The 15,961-nt window shown below is 41.4% G+C and overlaps 2 protein-coding genes across 7 annotated transcripts in view; one reads left to right on the top strand and one right to left on the bottom strand.

Annotated features, from left to right (window-relative positions):
- Positions 1 to 7,448, bottom strand: part of RARS2 (arginyl-tRNA synthetase 2, mitochondrial) — a 28,218-nt gene extending 20,770 nt beyond the window's left edge. For all 3 annotated transcript variants that reach the window (XR_014944867.1, XM_085543700.1, XM_015858897.3), the window contains exons 1-6: positions 7,385 to 7,448; positions 7,203 to 7,276; positions 6,554 to 6,659; positions 4,972 to 5,055; positions 2,040 to 2,137; positions 643 to 698 (exon numbers count right to left, since the gene is read on the bottom strand). Coding sequence is in view for 2 of the 3 variants with exons in the window: in XM_085543700.1 (XP_085399826.1) it covers positions 643 to 698; positions 2,040 to 2,137; positions 4,972 to 5,055; positions 6,554 to 6,659; positions 7,203 to 7,276; positions 7,385 to 7,423 (457 nt within the window). In the remaining variant the exon portion in view is untranslated. The remainder of the gene's footprint in view (positions 1 to 642; positions 699 to 2,039; positions 2,138 to 4,971; positions 5,056 to 6,553; positions 6,660 to 7,202; positions 7,277 to 7,384) is intronic.
- A 54-nt stretch (positions 7,449 to 7,502) lies between these two features.
- ORC3 (origin recognition complex subunit 3) overlaps positions 7,503 to 15,961 on the top strand; it is a 30,217-nt gene continuing 21,758 nt past the window's right edge. For 3 of the 4 annotated variants that reach the window (XR_014944865.1, XR_014944866.1, XM_015858896.3), the window contains exons 1-6: positions 7,503 to 7,652; positions 9,624 to 9,678; positions 11,460 to 11,557; positions 12,915 to 13,059; positions 14,371 to 14,475; positions 15,129 to 15,283. Coding sequence is in view for 2 of the 4 variants with exons in the window: in XM_015858896.3 (XP_015714382.2) it covers positions 7,629 to 7,652; positions 9,624 to 9,678; positions 11,460 to 11,557; positions 12,915 to 13,059; positions 14,371 to 14,475; positions 15,129 to 15,283 (582 nt within the window). In the remaining 2 variants the exon portion in view is untranslated. The remainder of the gene's footprint in view (positions 7,653 to 9,623; positions 9,679 to 11,459; positions 11,558 to 12,914; positions 13,060 to 14,370; positions 14,476 to 15,128; positions 15,284 to 15,961) is intronic. The other variant, XM_085543699.1, reaches the window with a different exon arrangement.

The following is a 15,961-nucleotide window of genomic DNA, read 5'->3' as shown; positions in this document are numbered from 1 at the left end:
ACCTCCAGGCAGTGGAGAGGCAGCATTACTAATTTTATGTAGCTAATTTTATACATGTTACATTATTAAAAATAACACATTGGCTCTACAGATGCTGTAGGGTCTTGTGCTCATCTAGAGATTTCATTGAGAGGAAAAAATAAAAAGAGAGGAGTAATGTTTTCTACTTGCCATTCAAATACTGCACAATAAACAAATTAATTATTCCATTACAAATGGCAGCAATTGCGTTAGCAATAGTGGCATCAAGTAATTAACACACAAAAGCAAATGTTTTTCAAGGCAGCCACCGAGCCATAACTATGTGACTGCTCTGCAGTCCAGCGCAAATCAGACATTTAAAATTCAAATGATATTCATAACACCTCAGTGGAAACTGCGCTGGGTGTCTTTGTGGAACAATTTTGAACTACTTCATTTAATGTTTGCAGACATAAAACTATATTATGTGTGACTTAATAAATCTGCCAGCAACACACCACGCTCCTTCCTCACCACATAATGAGTAAAAGGCTTTTAATTAGCAAGCAGAGCCTGACACAGCCACACCATGAGGGGAGTGAAAGGTTCACAGCACTCCCCTGTGAAGTGAATCACAAAGACAAAGCAGCCCTTTCTGGAAACACTGAGAAATATACTCACCTATGATTGTGGAACGCAAGTGTCCTATGTGAAACTTTTTGGCAATATTAGGGGAGCTGTAATAAATTTTCACAAATAACGTTTGTTCAGTGTACAGGATTGCCACATTGCCAAAAGAACTCAACCCAGTTTTCCCTTACAGTTCTCTGATCAGCTTCTGTTCCAGACAGCACATCTCTCTATCAAATATTAGCAGCCATTTACAATAAAAACCAACACAACAAACCACCTAAACTCCAACTGTGCAAGTGACAAAGGACTTACCCTATCACCCCTCTTTTTACATGCTTTGGGCATACAAATCATTCTCTTCACACTGTTATTAGAGACAAATCTGATACTGGAACAGGTGAATTTGTATACAAGAATAAATATCTTAAACCTATAATCAATACCTTAAAATTGGAAAGGGTCCAGAGGAGGGCCACAAAGATGATCAGGGGGCTGGAGCACCTCCCCTATGAGAACAGGCTGAGGGAGTTGGGCTTGTTCAGCCTGGAGAAGAGAAGGTTGCGGGGTGACCTCATTGCAGCCTTTCAATACCTGAAGGGAACTTACTCCCAGGAAGGGAGTAAACTCTTCGAAAGGGCTGATAATAGCAGGACACGGGGAAATGGTTTTAAGTTAAAAGAGGGAAGATTTAGGTTGGATGTTAGTGGGAAGTTCTTCACTAGGAGAGTGGTTAGGCCCTGGAACAGGCTGCCCAGGGAGGTTGTGGATGCCCCGTCCTTGGAGGTGTTCAAGACCAGGTTGGACGGGGCCCTGGGCAACCTGATCTAGTAAATGTGTATGTTTGGTGGCCCTGCCAGGCAGGGGGGTTGGAACTACATGATCCTTGAGGTCCCTTGCAACCCTGGTCATTCTGTGATTCTGTGATACCATGACTTATTCTACCAAGTGTCTTCTTCGACACTGGGAAACAGCATATCCTTATGCTGAAAAAACTTCCAACACTGCTTTACAGTGTGAACAAATGTTTTGTTCAGCTTATCTCTTGTATTTCAGTTCAGTTTAAGCTTCCAAGAGAGACATATTATTAATTTGTCTTAAGCATTTACCTGGAAAATACTACAAAATAGTTCAGCTTTATAGGCTGTAGTTTCTTTATCAACAAAAGGAAAAAGTAGTGCGCCCACAACTGTTTGTCCTATAAAAATGAAATGGAAGCTCAGCTCTAACATTCACACCCCAAATTCCAGGTTAGTGCTGACTTTCTGACTAAGAACCCTGAGTTCCCTGGATATAACATTCTGCTTGGCAAATGTATCACAGAACTAAACATAGCTGAATATAATACCATAAACATGGTTTAATTTGACAGGCATCATACATTACAGCAATGAACATCAATCGGCAGACAAGGCAGTTTTCCTAAAGGACTCATCACGTGTGCCTACCTGAACTCCACCACTGTCTTTTCCTTAGGCACGGCAGAGAAAAGTTCACTTTTGGTTCCATATTGTGTGCCATCTTTCAGCACCTGCTGCAGAACAGTCTAAAGCAGAGGGAAGACAAAAAAAAGGTGAAAACAGGTTTCAGCAACAGAAAATGCAATAAGGAAAACTGTTTACAAGCCACACAAAACCCCAATCCCACGGCCTTTCTTTCACATTAGCAATTAGATGGCTGATCTGCCAAGCAAACAAGATATCATACACAGATAGAAATGCCATTAAATGTGTAAAGCTCAGTTAAAATAAATAAATAAATAAAATCAGAGAAACTGTAAGCAGAGATTTTGGTTAAAATCTGCATTGATTTTGGTAAAAACTTACAAGCAGAAAGCACAGGTCTTGCTAAAATCATTGGTTTAGTTAGACAACATGAAAGGCCAAGAGAATCACCCAGAAGTAACTGGTAGGCAGAAAAGTCAAGTCAGTCAAAGAGCATGGGTAGAACAGGGGCCTCATATAAACAAAGGAGTTCTCACATAAATAGGAGTCTAAATTTACCCTGACCACGACCCCTCTTTTTCCTCTCTTTAAGAAATCTAAGTGAAAAGTCTAGGAGTCCCTGACTTCATGATTTCCACTAAAGCCCACCTAAGAGACAAGACAGTTACAGTAAAACCCTCTTCATCAAGTCACTGCAGGTAAACTGAAACAACAGCCCAAGACCTTAGTCTGATCATTTTTAATAACAACAGGATCAAAAACATCAGTCAGAGGTTTATGTGAAACAAAACCAGAGAAGATGTAGCTACTTCTAAAGTTAGTAATAGAAATTTAAGCTGCTTCCACTCTGTGTGTGTGCGCACATAGAACAGGGAAAGAGAAAAAACAGGAGACTTGCAGGAATTCACACTTCCTTAGAACTACAAATCACTTAAGTCCACAAGGATTAAGTAAATATAAAAAAATTAATACACTCACATTCTTCTAAAACAGCTGTATTTTTCTAGTCACCAAAAGCCAGCCTGCTTTCTATTCCTTGAGTGCCAAAGCAAGCCACCTACTTAGTCCACATGTGCCAAAACACCCCTTCATTCCTTTCCCTACCTGCAAGCCTATATATACACTAGGAAGACTCTGTACTAAAGCTTGTCTAATTTGAAGTATGGAAACTGCCTAAAACTCCTCAAAATAGTTCTTCAACAGCTGAAGAACAGTCTGGGGGAAAGACAAATTCTACTATAACATCAGCAACACATTCAGGCAGCGAGTTAAGTACCTGCAGGCACCCTATATACTGAAGTTTGTCACAGAGAAGCCAGTACACTCCAAAACCCAATATATGAAGCTCTAAGTATTGCACAAACTTCCTGAAGATAATACAGGCCTCTAACAACAGGAACTCAAGTAGAAATCTCATTCCACTCAGTATAAAGTTGCTTTTTACCCACCTCTGAGGTCAGAGGTGGGTAAAATTGTTTGGCAAGAAAAATCAAAGTAGAATAAGTGAACTGCGCTTGTAGAGAAACCTTTAATGAAGTGGTCATTATGACATGTAAGGCAAGCTAAACACACACACAGACCATCAGATTTACAGTATATATGTTTTCCTCCCTAGCGAAAGCCAGAGTTTAGTTATATCTCCTTAGTGATAGAATGTAACATTTTGTGTTCTACTCCCATTTTTTCTAATAAAACTCAACTGGGCCAGACACACAGTTTTGCTTGAACCGTTACACTGACAAGAATCCACCTACAGACACAGAATCTTGTCAAACCATGCCCAGGAATAAAATTCAACACCAACATCATTCTTTCAGCAAATAGTAAGCTGTTACGTTCTGATCGTGATGGATTACAGACAGCTGATGAAAGTTTCAAGAGATGCCTTCAGCAACAAATAAAGCAACTGATCGATAGGAATGCATAGGCCTTAGCAATTCACAAGAGACTTATCGCTCAGTGAAAGACAGCTACGAGCTCAAGTGATTCAACAGAAGTCCTGGTAGGAAGCGAGCTTCATCAGCGTTAGGTAAGACCTGATTTCTTACTCAGAAAGCTTATTTCCTAAGTCCACAGTGTTGTTCCATAAGAACTGCCCAGATTAAGGCCTTGAAGAACAACAATGGAGTTTGCTTCACAAGTTAGTTCAACTGGCATAGCAAAGCTTTCATTCGCGTCCCAGTCTAACAGTGCCAGACAGACACCTGTCCTTATGAAGCTCCTGCTAATAATCCAGACTGACTGCAATTGAAGCAGTCTAAATTACTGGTTTAACAAATCAAGCTTTCAGTTTCAGTCAGACACCAGGCTTTGAGAAACACATCTTCCTTTTTGTTGCTGTTCTAACAGTAGATCTGTACCAGTACCTGTAGACAGTAGACCTATCTGTACCTGTAGACAGTAGACCTTGCCCAGGGAGGTGGTGGAGTCACCATCCCTGGCAGTGTTTAAGAAGCACCTGGATAGGGAGCTAGGAGATATGGTTTAGTGGTTTCCTGTAGATATGGTAAAGGGAGGATGGTTGGACTAGATGATCTTATAGGTCCTTTTTAACCTTGTGGTTCTATGATTCTATGATCTGTGGTCAAATACTGTTATTTCTGATATCTTTTTACCATCCTTCCTATCTTAATCAAGACTCTTCGTATGCAAGATCAAAATCTTGAATTCAGAAACTCAAAGGATTTGTCAAATCAGCCTTTTGGAACAGAGACTGGGGAGAAGAACGTGGTTACCACAGTTATACCTCTTCTCAAAAAGATACACCTCTGTAACCCTCTTTGCAAATTGTAAGCCTACGTAATGGAACAGCATCAGGGATCCATGGAGATAATCGATGAAAAATAAGCAGCTCTACATAGAAAATATCTAAGACTGAGTATTTTATATTCAGGAATTTATTTTTACCTTAACACACCTGAAATACTGTACTCACCTTTGCTAGCAATTCCCTGTTTATTGTGAAGTTCACTGTTCCTGGACCAGTGCTGATTTCACTCACTATAGCATCACACTTTAGCTGTAAGAACAAGATAAAACAGTCACTCCCCGTGAAAACAGGTAAATAGGGGAATTTAAATTCAATCCATTCAAAATTTCATATTTGCAGCAGATTAAATTAACACGCAATTTATCTGATTGAATGCAACTGGAAATGGATCACTGAATCAATTCCACTGATAAAGAATGATTTGGCTCTAAGTTCTTTAACCTTTACAAGCTCCAACAACAAATTCTATTGTTTATGCATCAGTTACGTGAATAAATATTTCTTGGATTGACTCAGGATTTCCCACCCTTCCATTTTACTAAAGGTCCTTCTTACCAACATTAAGAAGCAGACAGAAAAATTCCCACTGCACTTGCTCCATACTGTTTGCTCTGCTAAATGTTTTCTATATAAGCTGACGTTAGCATTCCTGTGTTTTTCATCTCTTTAGTATGAGGAGAGTTCACTTGGCCTCTCCATAGCTTTAAGAACCTTTCCTCCAAGTATGATACAGTACTACAGTAACCAGACCTCCTCACACCTAAGACTCCGGTCAGATTATCTTTATACTACGTAGAGGCATACAAATTAAAAGTAATAATAATAATGAAAAAAGTTCCCCCTCAGCAAAGAGGGAAGATTTAGGTTGGATGTTAGGGGGAAGTTCTTCACTAGGAGAGTGGTTAGGCCCTGGAACAGGCTGCCCAGGGAGGTTGTGGATGCCCCGTCCTTGGAGGTGTTCAAGGCCAAGTTGTATGGGGCCCTGGGCAACCTGATCTAGTAAATGTGTGTGTTTGGTGGCCCTGCCAGGCAGGGGGGTTGGAACTACATGATCCTTGAGGTCCCTTCCAACCCGGGTCATTCTGTGATTCTGTGTGAAGATGAAGCAAAATCAGCCCCCCAGATAAAAACTAAAAGCCAATGAATAAAAGACCTTTCTGACAAGCAACGCTCAGCATATCCAAGCATATTATGCCCCATTTCGCACTGCATTACTATGCTGCTTCAGACCTTTCGGTGGTACGTCTGTCTGAGCAACATCAGCCCTTCCTCTGCCTAACTCAGAATATTCACCTATTACAAAAGTGGTCCTAAGGTATGGAGCTCTTCAGCATCTCAGCAGTGAAGAATGAAATGAAGAAACAATTCAGCACCTCAATAATATTGCAACTGTTTTGTTCATCCTTGTTAACTCCTGATCATATAGCAACCCTACCGACTGCTTCTAAAACTTATTCTAAATCAGATAAACAATCTTTCTTGCACATTTGCTTTCTTGCTAGTGCCTCTTTGCATCTAACTTTGCCACTACTTAGTTTGTGTTCTTCATTGGCACCAGTCACATCTTTGTAGATCATGAAGGATTGTTTTCAAACCCTAGAATCACCTTTCTGATCCCATTTTCAACTTGATGCCTCAGCTACTGCCATCCCCCGTGGCCTGAAGTGACCACAAAAACACTTCTTTTAACAAACCTCAATCTCAAGCAGTAAGGGATTGGAAGACTGGCCTGTTAAAGGCAGCATACCTTCTCAGCTAGCTTCTGAGCTCGGAGCTGAAGATCTTGTGCTAAGCAATCACTAGAACTACCTTCCTCTATAGAAGCAACGGAAAGCTGGAAATCAGCATCATGCCTGAATAAAAGAACAGATGAAAATCAGGGAAGAAATACATTGTAATGATGGGGAGATACGATAAATCCAAGCTGACTCTGAGTATGGCAAACCCAATTGGCAAGCATAACTACATCTGAAGGCTCAGTATCACCTTCATTCTAATACAGAGCTAAAATAGATACAGCAAGATTCCCAATTCAGAATAACTAGGGCCACACTCATGAATAAATGCCATTTACCCGCTGTTACCATTGGAATGCACTGCCCAGGGAGGTGGTGGAGTCACCGACCATGGGAGTGTTCAAGAAACATCTGGATGTTGTGTTGAGGGATATGATTTAACTGGGAAGTATTGGTGATGGTTGGACTGGATGATCTTCTAGGTCTTTTCCAACCTTGATAATTCTGTGATTCTGTGAATGGGGTTTGGGTATCCCACAATTGGGCTGGTAAGTTAGGTTAGAGCTTTGTGTTCTCTTTTTTTCCCCTAAAGACCCGTTAAAGCCTCATACAAACAAACACAACAGAGATGAGCACAGCAGAACTAATCTCACACACTACCGTTTTCTGGAGACGGGAACCGCAGAGATGGACTTTATTAAGTTCTCCGGTGGCAAATCCAAAACTTTAGCGAGCTACATTTGAAACAAAAGCACAAAAAGCATAAGCACAACAGACAGCAGAAAACCCCCCGCTCCCTGCGTGCTGAGGAGAGCTCCTTCCAGCTGAGGAGCGCAGCCTACCTGCCCTGCAATGCTCCTTCGGAAGGCACAAGCCGCCATGCTGCTGTTGTAGGAGGTCAGCACCGCCCCTTGCCCCCGCCGCTCCGCCTCCTGAGGGCGGCTCCATTCCGTGCTCTGTGGGGGCGCAGTGTCCGCCATAGACAGCGGCTGGGCCTTCCCAGCACTGCGCCTGCTCCGAGGGCATTGCTTGGTGTTGCCGCTCCTCCTCCTGTTGCCGTGTGTCCGTGAGCGCGGGGCTGGAGCCATGAGCACGCGGTCCCTCTCCAAGGTGAGGTCGGGGGGAATGAAGGGAACGAACGGGCGGAGGGCGGCTGAGGGGAGCCGGGCTGCAGCCTCGGGTCTGTTGTGTCCTGTGGCGGTGATCTTTGTGTGGTACTTGGCCATCTTACGTACTGGCCTTTGCAACGCTGAGTGGTGTTTGGGAATACAACACTTGTAAAGAATTCAGTGGACAGCACTTATGTTTCATTTGACTTAAGCACAGAGGAGGACAATATAAATGATCAGGGGCTGGAGGATGCTCCCTCTCCATGAGGGCAGGCTGAGAGAGCTGAGGTGTTCACCTTGGAGAAGTGAGGGCGGCCTTTCATATCTGATGGGAGGCTATGAGAAAGAAGGGGACAGACTCTTTAGCGGAGTCTGTGGTGGTAGAACGAGGGGAGGTAGTTTCAAAGTAACAGTAGAAAGGTTTAGTTTAGATACAAGGTAGATGTTTTTAACAGTAAGAGTGATGAGGTGCTGGAACAGCTTGCCTAGAGATGTGGTGGATGCCCCATCCCTGGAGACGCTCAAGGTCAAGTCAGATTCAGAGCAATCAAGCCTTACCGTGGATGTCCCTATTCCTTACAGGGCAGTTGGATTAGATGGTCTTTAAGGACCCCTTCCAACTGAAGCAGTTCTATGATTCCTAAGGCTGTTTTTCAGAGGCCAATATGGGTATTAGTATTAGAGTTCATATTTGGATCAAGACAGAACTAACATATCCAGAGTCATCCAACAGACAAGTATCTGTGAGCAATATTGAATTCCACTCTGGAGCTTTATTTTTGTTTGATCACTCTTTTACCATTGGCTGAACTATCTGGTTGAGTTCACTAGTCTTTGTTTATACAGATGTCTCTGTTGGGAAATAAATGATTGGGTCAGTCTGTCTGTAGGTCTTGAACATTTGTGGGTTTTATTCACTATTTCTTTAGCACAGTAACCCCTCAGCAAGAGTTAGGGAATGAGTGGCCTTCTAGTACTTGGGAGCTTATAATGGGAAGTGTCTCTGCCTATAGCAGTGGAGTTGGAACTGGATAATCTTAAAGGTAGTTAAATTCATGATAATCAGTAGACACCAACTTTTTTGCGCAGTTTGAAACTGATAAGACAAGAGGGAATGGTTTTAAACTAAAAGAGGGGAGATTTAGGTTAGATTTTAGGTAGTTGGGTGGATTTTGGTTGGATGTAAGGAAAAAGTCTTACAGTGAGGCACTGGAACAGGTTGCCCAGAGATGTGGTGGGTGCCCCATCCTTAGACAATTTCAACGTGAGGCTGGATCAGGACCCAGGTGACCTCATCTAGCTGTGGTGTCTCTCCCTGCTCATTGCAGGGGAGTTGGACTAGATGGCCTTCAAAGGCCCTGTCCAACTCTAAGGATTCTATGATTCTAAGAAATTCTTTGCTCAGACGGTAGTGAGATATTGCAGAGGCTGCCCATAGAAGCTGTGGGTGCCCCATCCCTGGAGGTGTCCAAGACCAGGTTGGATGGGGCTCTGAGCAGCATGACCTGGTGGGTGATGACCCTGCCCATGGTGGGGTGTTCAAACTGGGTGGGATTTAATGTCCCTTCTAACCCAAGCCATTCTATGATTTTATGATCCTGTGATCTTTTCTGAGTTGGGATGAGCTTGGCCTCTGTAGATAAAAGGGCTATCATTGGCTTTCTGTAAGTGACTGCATCATTCTGAATCACCTCTGTTCATTCCTCTCTTGCTGATCTACCCAATGAAGAACATGATTGAAAGGTGAAGAAGTTCCTCACAGAGATGCTGGGACACTGCTTCCACTGCCTTTCCAGCTTGAAATGGGAAAATAAAGCACAGTAAACAAATTGGTATCCATAAGATGCTGGCAGTTCATTTCTAGTTGTTGGTTTAGTGGAGCAATAAGGTTAACAGGGAGCAAATTCACCTCAGGAGTCACAGTCAGATTGATGCTGATTTTGAAGTTTTTATTTTTCTTGCTATTCTCCAGGGCTGCTTTGTTTTTAAACCAAGTCCCAAGAAGAGAAAGGTGTCTCGAACAACAGGTTAGTACACTTTGGTACATGTTGCTGTGCTCTGAGGGAGTTAATCCTGGAAGCTTCAGTTCTGATTGAATTCTGTCATAGCTGTGCGAGTTGCTCCTTGGTGTAGGTGAAAATCCATTTCTTCAGCAGTACTCAAGAAAGTAGTTGATTAATGTAATTTTTCATCTTCAGCCACCAAGATTGTATAGGTGGCTTTATCTTTGCATATATATATATTTATTTCTTTGTTTATTTATTTTGTACAAGAGAACTTATTTCTATGCTACCTCAAATTATTTCCTGACTGACAAACGATTGAAGACTACGAATGGGCTGCTTGAAGCTATGGGATTTAGAAGTCTGTTCCGTATTGCCAGTGGTTTATTTCTTTTCCTCAATAACCTTAGGCAATAGCCACCTGTGAACATCCCATGTACTTTCTTGTATATATTTTTCTCCAATCCAGAATGTGTTTATATCACTTGAGGAAGACTGCAGTCTTGAGTCTTATTGGAGCTTATTGAGTCTTACTGGAACTGTAAATAAGTTGCTATTGGAGAGTGGCTCAGGGAAATTACTGTTCTTATGCCCAGATTCAAAGCTTTTTGATCTTTCCTGGCAGTACCAGAGCTGTCAAGAAGTGTGACAATTTGTGTATTTAAAGAAAGAAAGAAATGGAAGGGAAAGCAGTATAGCCAGACTTCTGGAAATCACCACAGGTTCATTAATTACCAGAGGGATTAAAACAACACCTACTTCAGAATTAATCCCAAGTTATTTTCTGATTTCTGAAGGTTTGAAGGCAATCTAGATCAATCTCAGATATTTTGCTTCTTCCCATAAGCAGCATGTATAGAAGTACGAGGCAATTTAGAGATGTGGCCTGGTTTGAGCTTAAAGGTTTTGTTGGCATAGTTGTGTCAGTTAAGGTTACGTATGAAAAATAATGATACAAATCTGTATTTCATGTAACCTAACAGTTCTTTCCCAGTGTGCTTTGTTGTCTTCTGGAAATCAGTATTAACTGTGTTATCCTGGGAGAACAGAAAGGATCTTTGATGTATGTATTCTTGCAAGCCTTTGTGCTTCATATCTGACTGTAATAGCGATGGAAGGTTGAAAGGGGGAAGCTGACCCACAAAATTTCCTGAAACAGGGGAAAGACTTGTTTTATGTATTTATTTATTAAATAATATTAACAGTAACAGCTTTTTGCCCTTCTTCAGACTTTAGCTATGTGGGACTTGGGCTGACAATAGCAGGACGTGGGGAAATGGTTTTAAGTTAAAAGGGGGAAGATTTAGGTTGGATGTTAGGGGGAAGTTCTTCACTAGGAGAGTGGTGAGGCCCTGGAACAGGCTGCCCAGGGAGGTTGTGGATGCCCCGTCCTTGGAGGTGTTCAAGGCCAGGTTGGACAGGGCCCTGGGCAACCTGATCTAGTAAATGTGTATGTTTGGTGGCCCTGCCAGGCAGGGGGGTTGGAACTACATGATCCTTGAGGTCCCTTCCAACCCGGGTCATTCTGTGATTCTGTGTGATTCTGTGACTTGAGGTGGAAGCCAGCTCTTCTACTTTTGTCTCTATAACTGGGCAGTACATTCTGCTTATTTCTTCCCTCATTCAACAGGATGCCAGTGGTTAGTTAATTGGCTAAGATAATCAGCTGAGCTCCCTTACGTCTTTATGTATTTTTATGTATTTATATATGAAAAGATGTTCTCGCTTCAGTTGAGTGCTTTGCTTTCGTCTCAGCAAAGAATGCTTTGCCTTAATAATCTTGTCTGCTTGTGCTTCCTTTCTAGCTGACTATTTCAGAGAAGGACACAGTGATTTGGAGGACAGTGATCTACGGTTTGCTACTTGCCAGTCATTACAGAAACAGGTCAAGTCAGAAACAGAGGTGAGTCTTGCACCTAATGTGAAAGCAGCATTTTGCATTTATTACAGTTATGCTTACTTCTTTGTTTGGTTCTTTTACACACATGCTAAAATAAGCAATTTATTAAAGCAATAAAAGAGCCAGAAATATTGACCCAGGATGTAATAAATATAGAAAATCCATCAATTATGCATTACTTCTGATCATAGCACTACATGCTTTGAGGCTTCAAGCTGCTGCTTCTAAGTATCTGCTTTTACTAATTGAACTTATTAACTTCTGGCATAATTGTGTTGTTCTTTCTCCTACCTCCAGTACAGTCGTGTGCTTGCCAGCCCCCTAAGGATTTTAAGCTGCTTGTGTCCTAATTGTTACAGAGCCCTGCAGCTCAAGATTCACAATGGATTGATGTGAATGTAACTGCATGGATGTCAAATGTTGAATGACACAGCTGTACATTTAGTCTGTCAATATAGTATGGACCATGTCAGTGGGTTTGTCTGGTGGCGATGGGAGTTAATTTCATACTGAACTATGGCCTCCTAATTGTGTGTTAGATGGCATGCTGTTGTGTCTGAATAGCCAGCTGGCTTGTATTATAGTACTAATAATTGCTTCCGTACAGCAGGGATTTCCTCCTCTGTTTGATGTCAAGGATTCTGGGCAAGTATTCCATATTCCTCTGCCTACTCTTAGGCACTGAACATTCTGAACATTGAGGGTTTTTGTGTTTTTTCTTTTCCCAAAGTTTGTTTTGGGATGTACAGTAGTAGCCAGCTGGATGAAGCTTATAGTTTAAACCCTTAGGCTAAACTCATAAATTCCTCTAGTTTTCTCCCTGCAATCCACCTTGCTTTGACTAGTCAACACTCTTTTCAGCATCACAGGGCTGATTACAGAGCACACACAGAGGCTTTTAGAGGTGTTTAGTGGCCGTTGTTTTGGCGTGACAGGGTAGACCCCAGCACTAGCAGAAAGAAACTGCCTTGTCAGTTGCACAGTGGGATTACAGGGAAGACAACATGCTGTAGCCCCTTTTGGAAGACCTGTTAAGTCTTCTTTGTTTGGCAAAGTGTTGTCAAGGGTTTTCACAGAATCACAGAATGACCCGGGTTGGAAGGGACCTCAAGGATCATGTAGTTCCAACCCCCCTGCCTGGCAGGGCCACCAAACATACACATTTACTAGATCAGGTTGCCCAGGGCCCCGTCCAACCTGGTCTTGAACACCACCAAGGACGGGGCATCCACAACCTCCCTGGGCTAGATATAACACTGGAGTCTTCAGGAGCAAACTGGTACAGGAAAAGGGTAGGAAAATGAGGATACTCTGGTGTTTCCACATTTGTACAGATAAAATTCTTTTTGTCTCCTCACAGCAAATAGAGGAAGAATTGAATGAACAGTTATTTGATAACTTAGTGAGTTTTTTGAGGCGGTCTCATTCTGCGTTCCAAGAGAAGAAAACAGAATGGATGTGTCGGGTGAAGTCCAGAGAAATCCCTACTGCGGCACTTGTCTTAGGTAACTTCTTAAAGATATGTTCTGCTGTGTCTATCTGCGCACTTACAGAGGCTTGAAATTGATTCAGAGATCAAAGAGAGGTATATTACTTACTTACAGCAGTGAAGGCCAAGTCAGCTGGAAAAATGTTAACAAAAAGAGTTTGTACTGGGAAAAGGAAGCAAGAATTGACCTGTTTCCATTTTGTCTGTGTGCTTAGTAACTCAGTGCAATGAATTTGCTCCTTTCTTAGAGGTTCATCTTAGGCAACCAGTAGTGATTTGGGTTTTCTTTTCATGATGCAGCGGAGATGCTTTGATTCTATCCCCATATCTGGCACTAATTTCCTTAGTGGTTTCTATGACTAATCCCTGTGGCACAGAATTATACAGCTTCTGTATTTCTGATATATGTTAATGAGTTGACTCTTGCAGAGCATCTTTATGTGTAGGAAAGTGGCATCTTTATCTTGGAAATGGAGCGGAGGGTGAGAAAAATAGCTGAAGGCCTTACTAATAAAGTTAGTGACGTTCTGAAGTTCTTTTTTCTTCTTCCCCTTTCAAATAGTCATAACTGAAAACTTGAACCTAGTTCAGGGCAACCTGATTATGTTTTCACTGGTTCACAAACCTGTGCTGCAGATGTGTCATGTCAACAGTAACAAAGAGTGGAAGGTTAGTTTGCTTTTGGATGCAGCAGAAAGTGGGAAGTTCCTGCTCTGAATATTTCCATGGAAAAGAAGCTATGATTTGCCCTCTGAAGATTCCCCTTTCCCCACACTGTTTCCCCTTCCCACTTTCCTTTTATTTTTGACTAAGGATGTTATAACAAAGGCAGTAAATGTTGAGTAGGTCATAATTAATTCAGACTGTAGTTCATAAAAACTCACAGTAATTTCCCTGCTTGCAGAAGTCCCATGCAAATTCAGGTCTCAGGGGTCTGCACTGCCGTTCTCCTAGAGAAAGTGAATTTCATCTTTTTATCTGTGGGATTAGTTGCCTGTGGATGTCTTTGAGGTTATGAGTGGCAGGGAAATTAGAAAACCAATCCTATTCCCTGCAGGTTTGTACCCTTGAGAAATCTTTCATAAAAAGTAAGGAAAAATTCTCCATTAGGTGTCTTTACAGTGATTCTCTGTTCCTTTCAGCTGATTGGTATTAATATGTATGTTCAGTCTTATGCTGTTTTTTTATCTGTCCTCATAGATGAAGCGATACTTTTCATTCCTTCCTTGGATATCTGTGTTATCTCCTGGTCTTTGTCTGCAGCTCAGTTTATCATTCAGTCACCATGGTCACAAGGAAATATGCACTTAAATAATCTTTCTTTTAGGTGTGAATGTTACAGATCACGACTTCACCTTTCGAAGTCTCTCAGAAGTCCTTCAGAATCAAGTTACTCCTTACATAGCATTGCTGGAAGCCAAAGATTGCCCAGGTAATACTGCAATAGCTTTGCTTCTTCGTTTGAATAATCTGTCTATTAACTAGTATTTCCAGTTTTTGTCCCCAAGTGTAAGAAAATTGAGATGGGAGAGATCTTGAATACCTTCAAAAGATTTGTTCAGTCCCGGGATAATACAGCAGGAATTCCTACTGTGTTTTAAGGTGTGTCTGTAGTTCTTTTTCAGACAGTGAAGATTGAAATGCCGTTTAGTTGTAACACGAATGTTGGGAACATGCTAGTTAATGTACTGCATGATAATATTGTAGGTTGGCTTTCCTCTTGTTTGAGTGGTTGATGTATGGATGCATTCCACTTTTAAATGCTTAGACTCACATTATTGCAGCAAAGAAATGGGTAGAAAAAAATCTGTCCCATAAATATTATTTAAATGAAATGATTAAAAGAACACATGGCAGCACCCTCAGATCTATTGGTGGCCTTCCAGTTTATTTTTAGGTCATTCTGACAGCAAATGTGGAGTTTAGGAAAGGTGTGGGGCCACATCTTAGTGTGAATTATTACCATCTAGGTAGAAAAGTGGAAAAAAAGTTGGAGAGTTTGTTAGAGTATGAGCTGGGGAAATGCTAAGGATGAAGGCCACTAAACAAATGTCTTTATCGTATTTCTAAAAATGTGTTGTGAAGGCATAAAGAATCTGATGCAGAAGCTGTTGGGACAGCTGATGAACTGCTGTATAGACGTGGACTCATCGGAAGAGGAGGACTATGAACACGTTCCCCGTAACAGAGTACGTTGTTCGATGACTTCCCTTATCGACTGGTATGAGAATGCGACAAAGGTAAGATTTTTTTGTATCACTAGTTTACAAAAACATCTGACTTATGTGTTCTTTAAGAGAAGGAAACTGAATAACTTAAATTTATATGCACTAGTGAAAAAATGCAGAAGTTAAATTTTTCATCTAATGTGAAGAAGCAGCTGAGACTGAGGAGATTCAAGTATAAATCTGTAATGTGTAACAGATATGGAGTTCATATGTGATAAGGAATGAATGTCAGGATTCTGGAAAAAAATAGGTATACTGCTACTTTATAATATATTTACTTGGGGACCACAAGCTGAAAATGCAATATCAACTTAATTCTAGGTAGGTGCTTTACTCCCAGGAGTGCTGGGATGTTTATTAAAATAAAACTTCAGGAGAGAACATCCCTCTAGGGGAAAGACACCACACTGCCTGGTGTGGCACTGTGTCATCTGCAGCCCATACTACAATGAAAAGCAGTGACAAAATAACTTTCTAAATGTTTTTTTATCATTGTATTTGATAAAGCTATTTATGTTTTATTCAGGCTTTTTTTTTTTCTGTCTCGAATGAAAGCTAGAAGTGATTTTTATGAGCAGCATGTTAAGTAAAAGTTTAATGAGTGTATACTTTTAGTTACTGTATGAATATGTAGAGAATGGGCAGTTTCCATGTCCCCAGCTCAAGTGTTCCACAGTCTCAGCAGAGCAT

The sequence above is a fragment of the Coturnix japonica genome, chromosome 3, assembly GCF_054131305.1.
Source record: "Coturnix japonica strain WE chromosome 3, WE-NBRP24, whole genome shotgun sequence".
In the NCBI taxonomy this organism is placed as follows: domain Eukaryota; kingdom Metazoa; phylum Chordata; class Aves; order Galliformes; family Phasianidae; genus Coturnix; species Coturnix japonica.
Note: the sequence above shows the minus strand (reverse complement) of the source record. Positions and strands in the feature narration are given on the sequence as shown.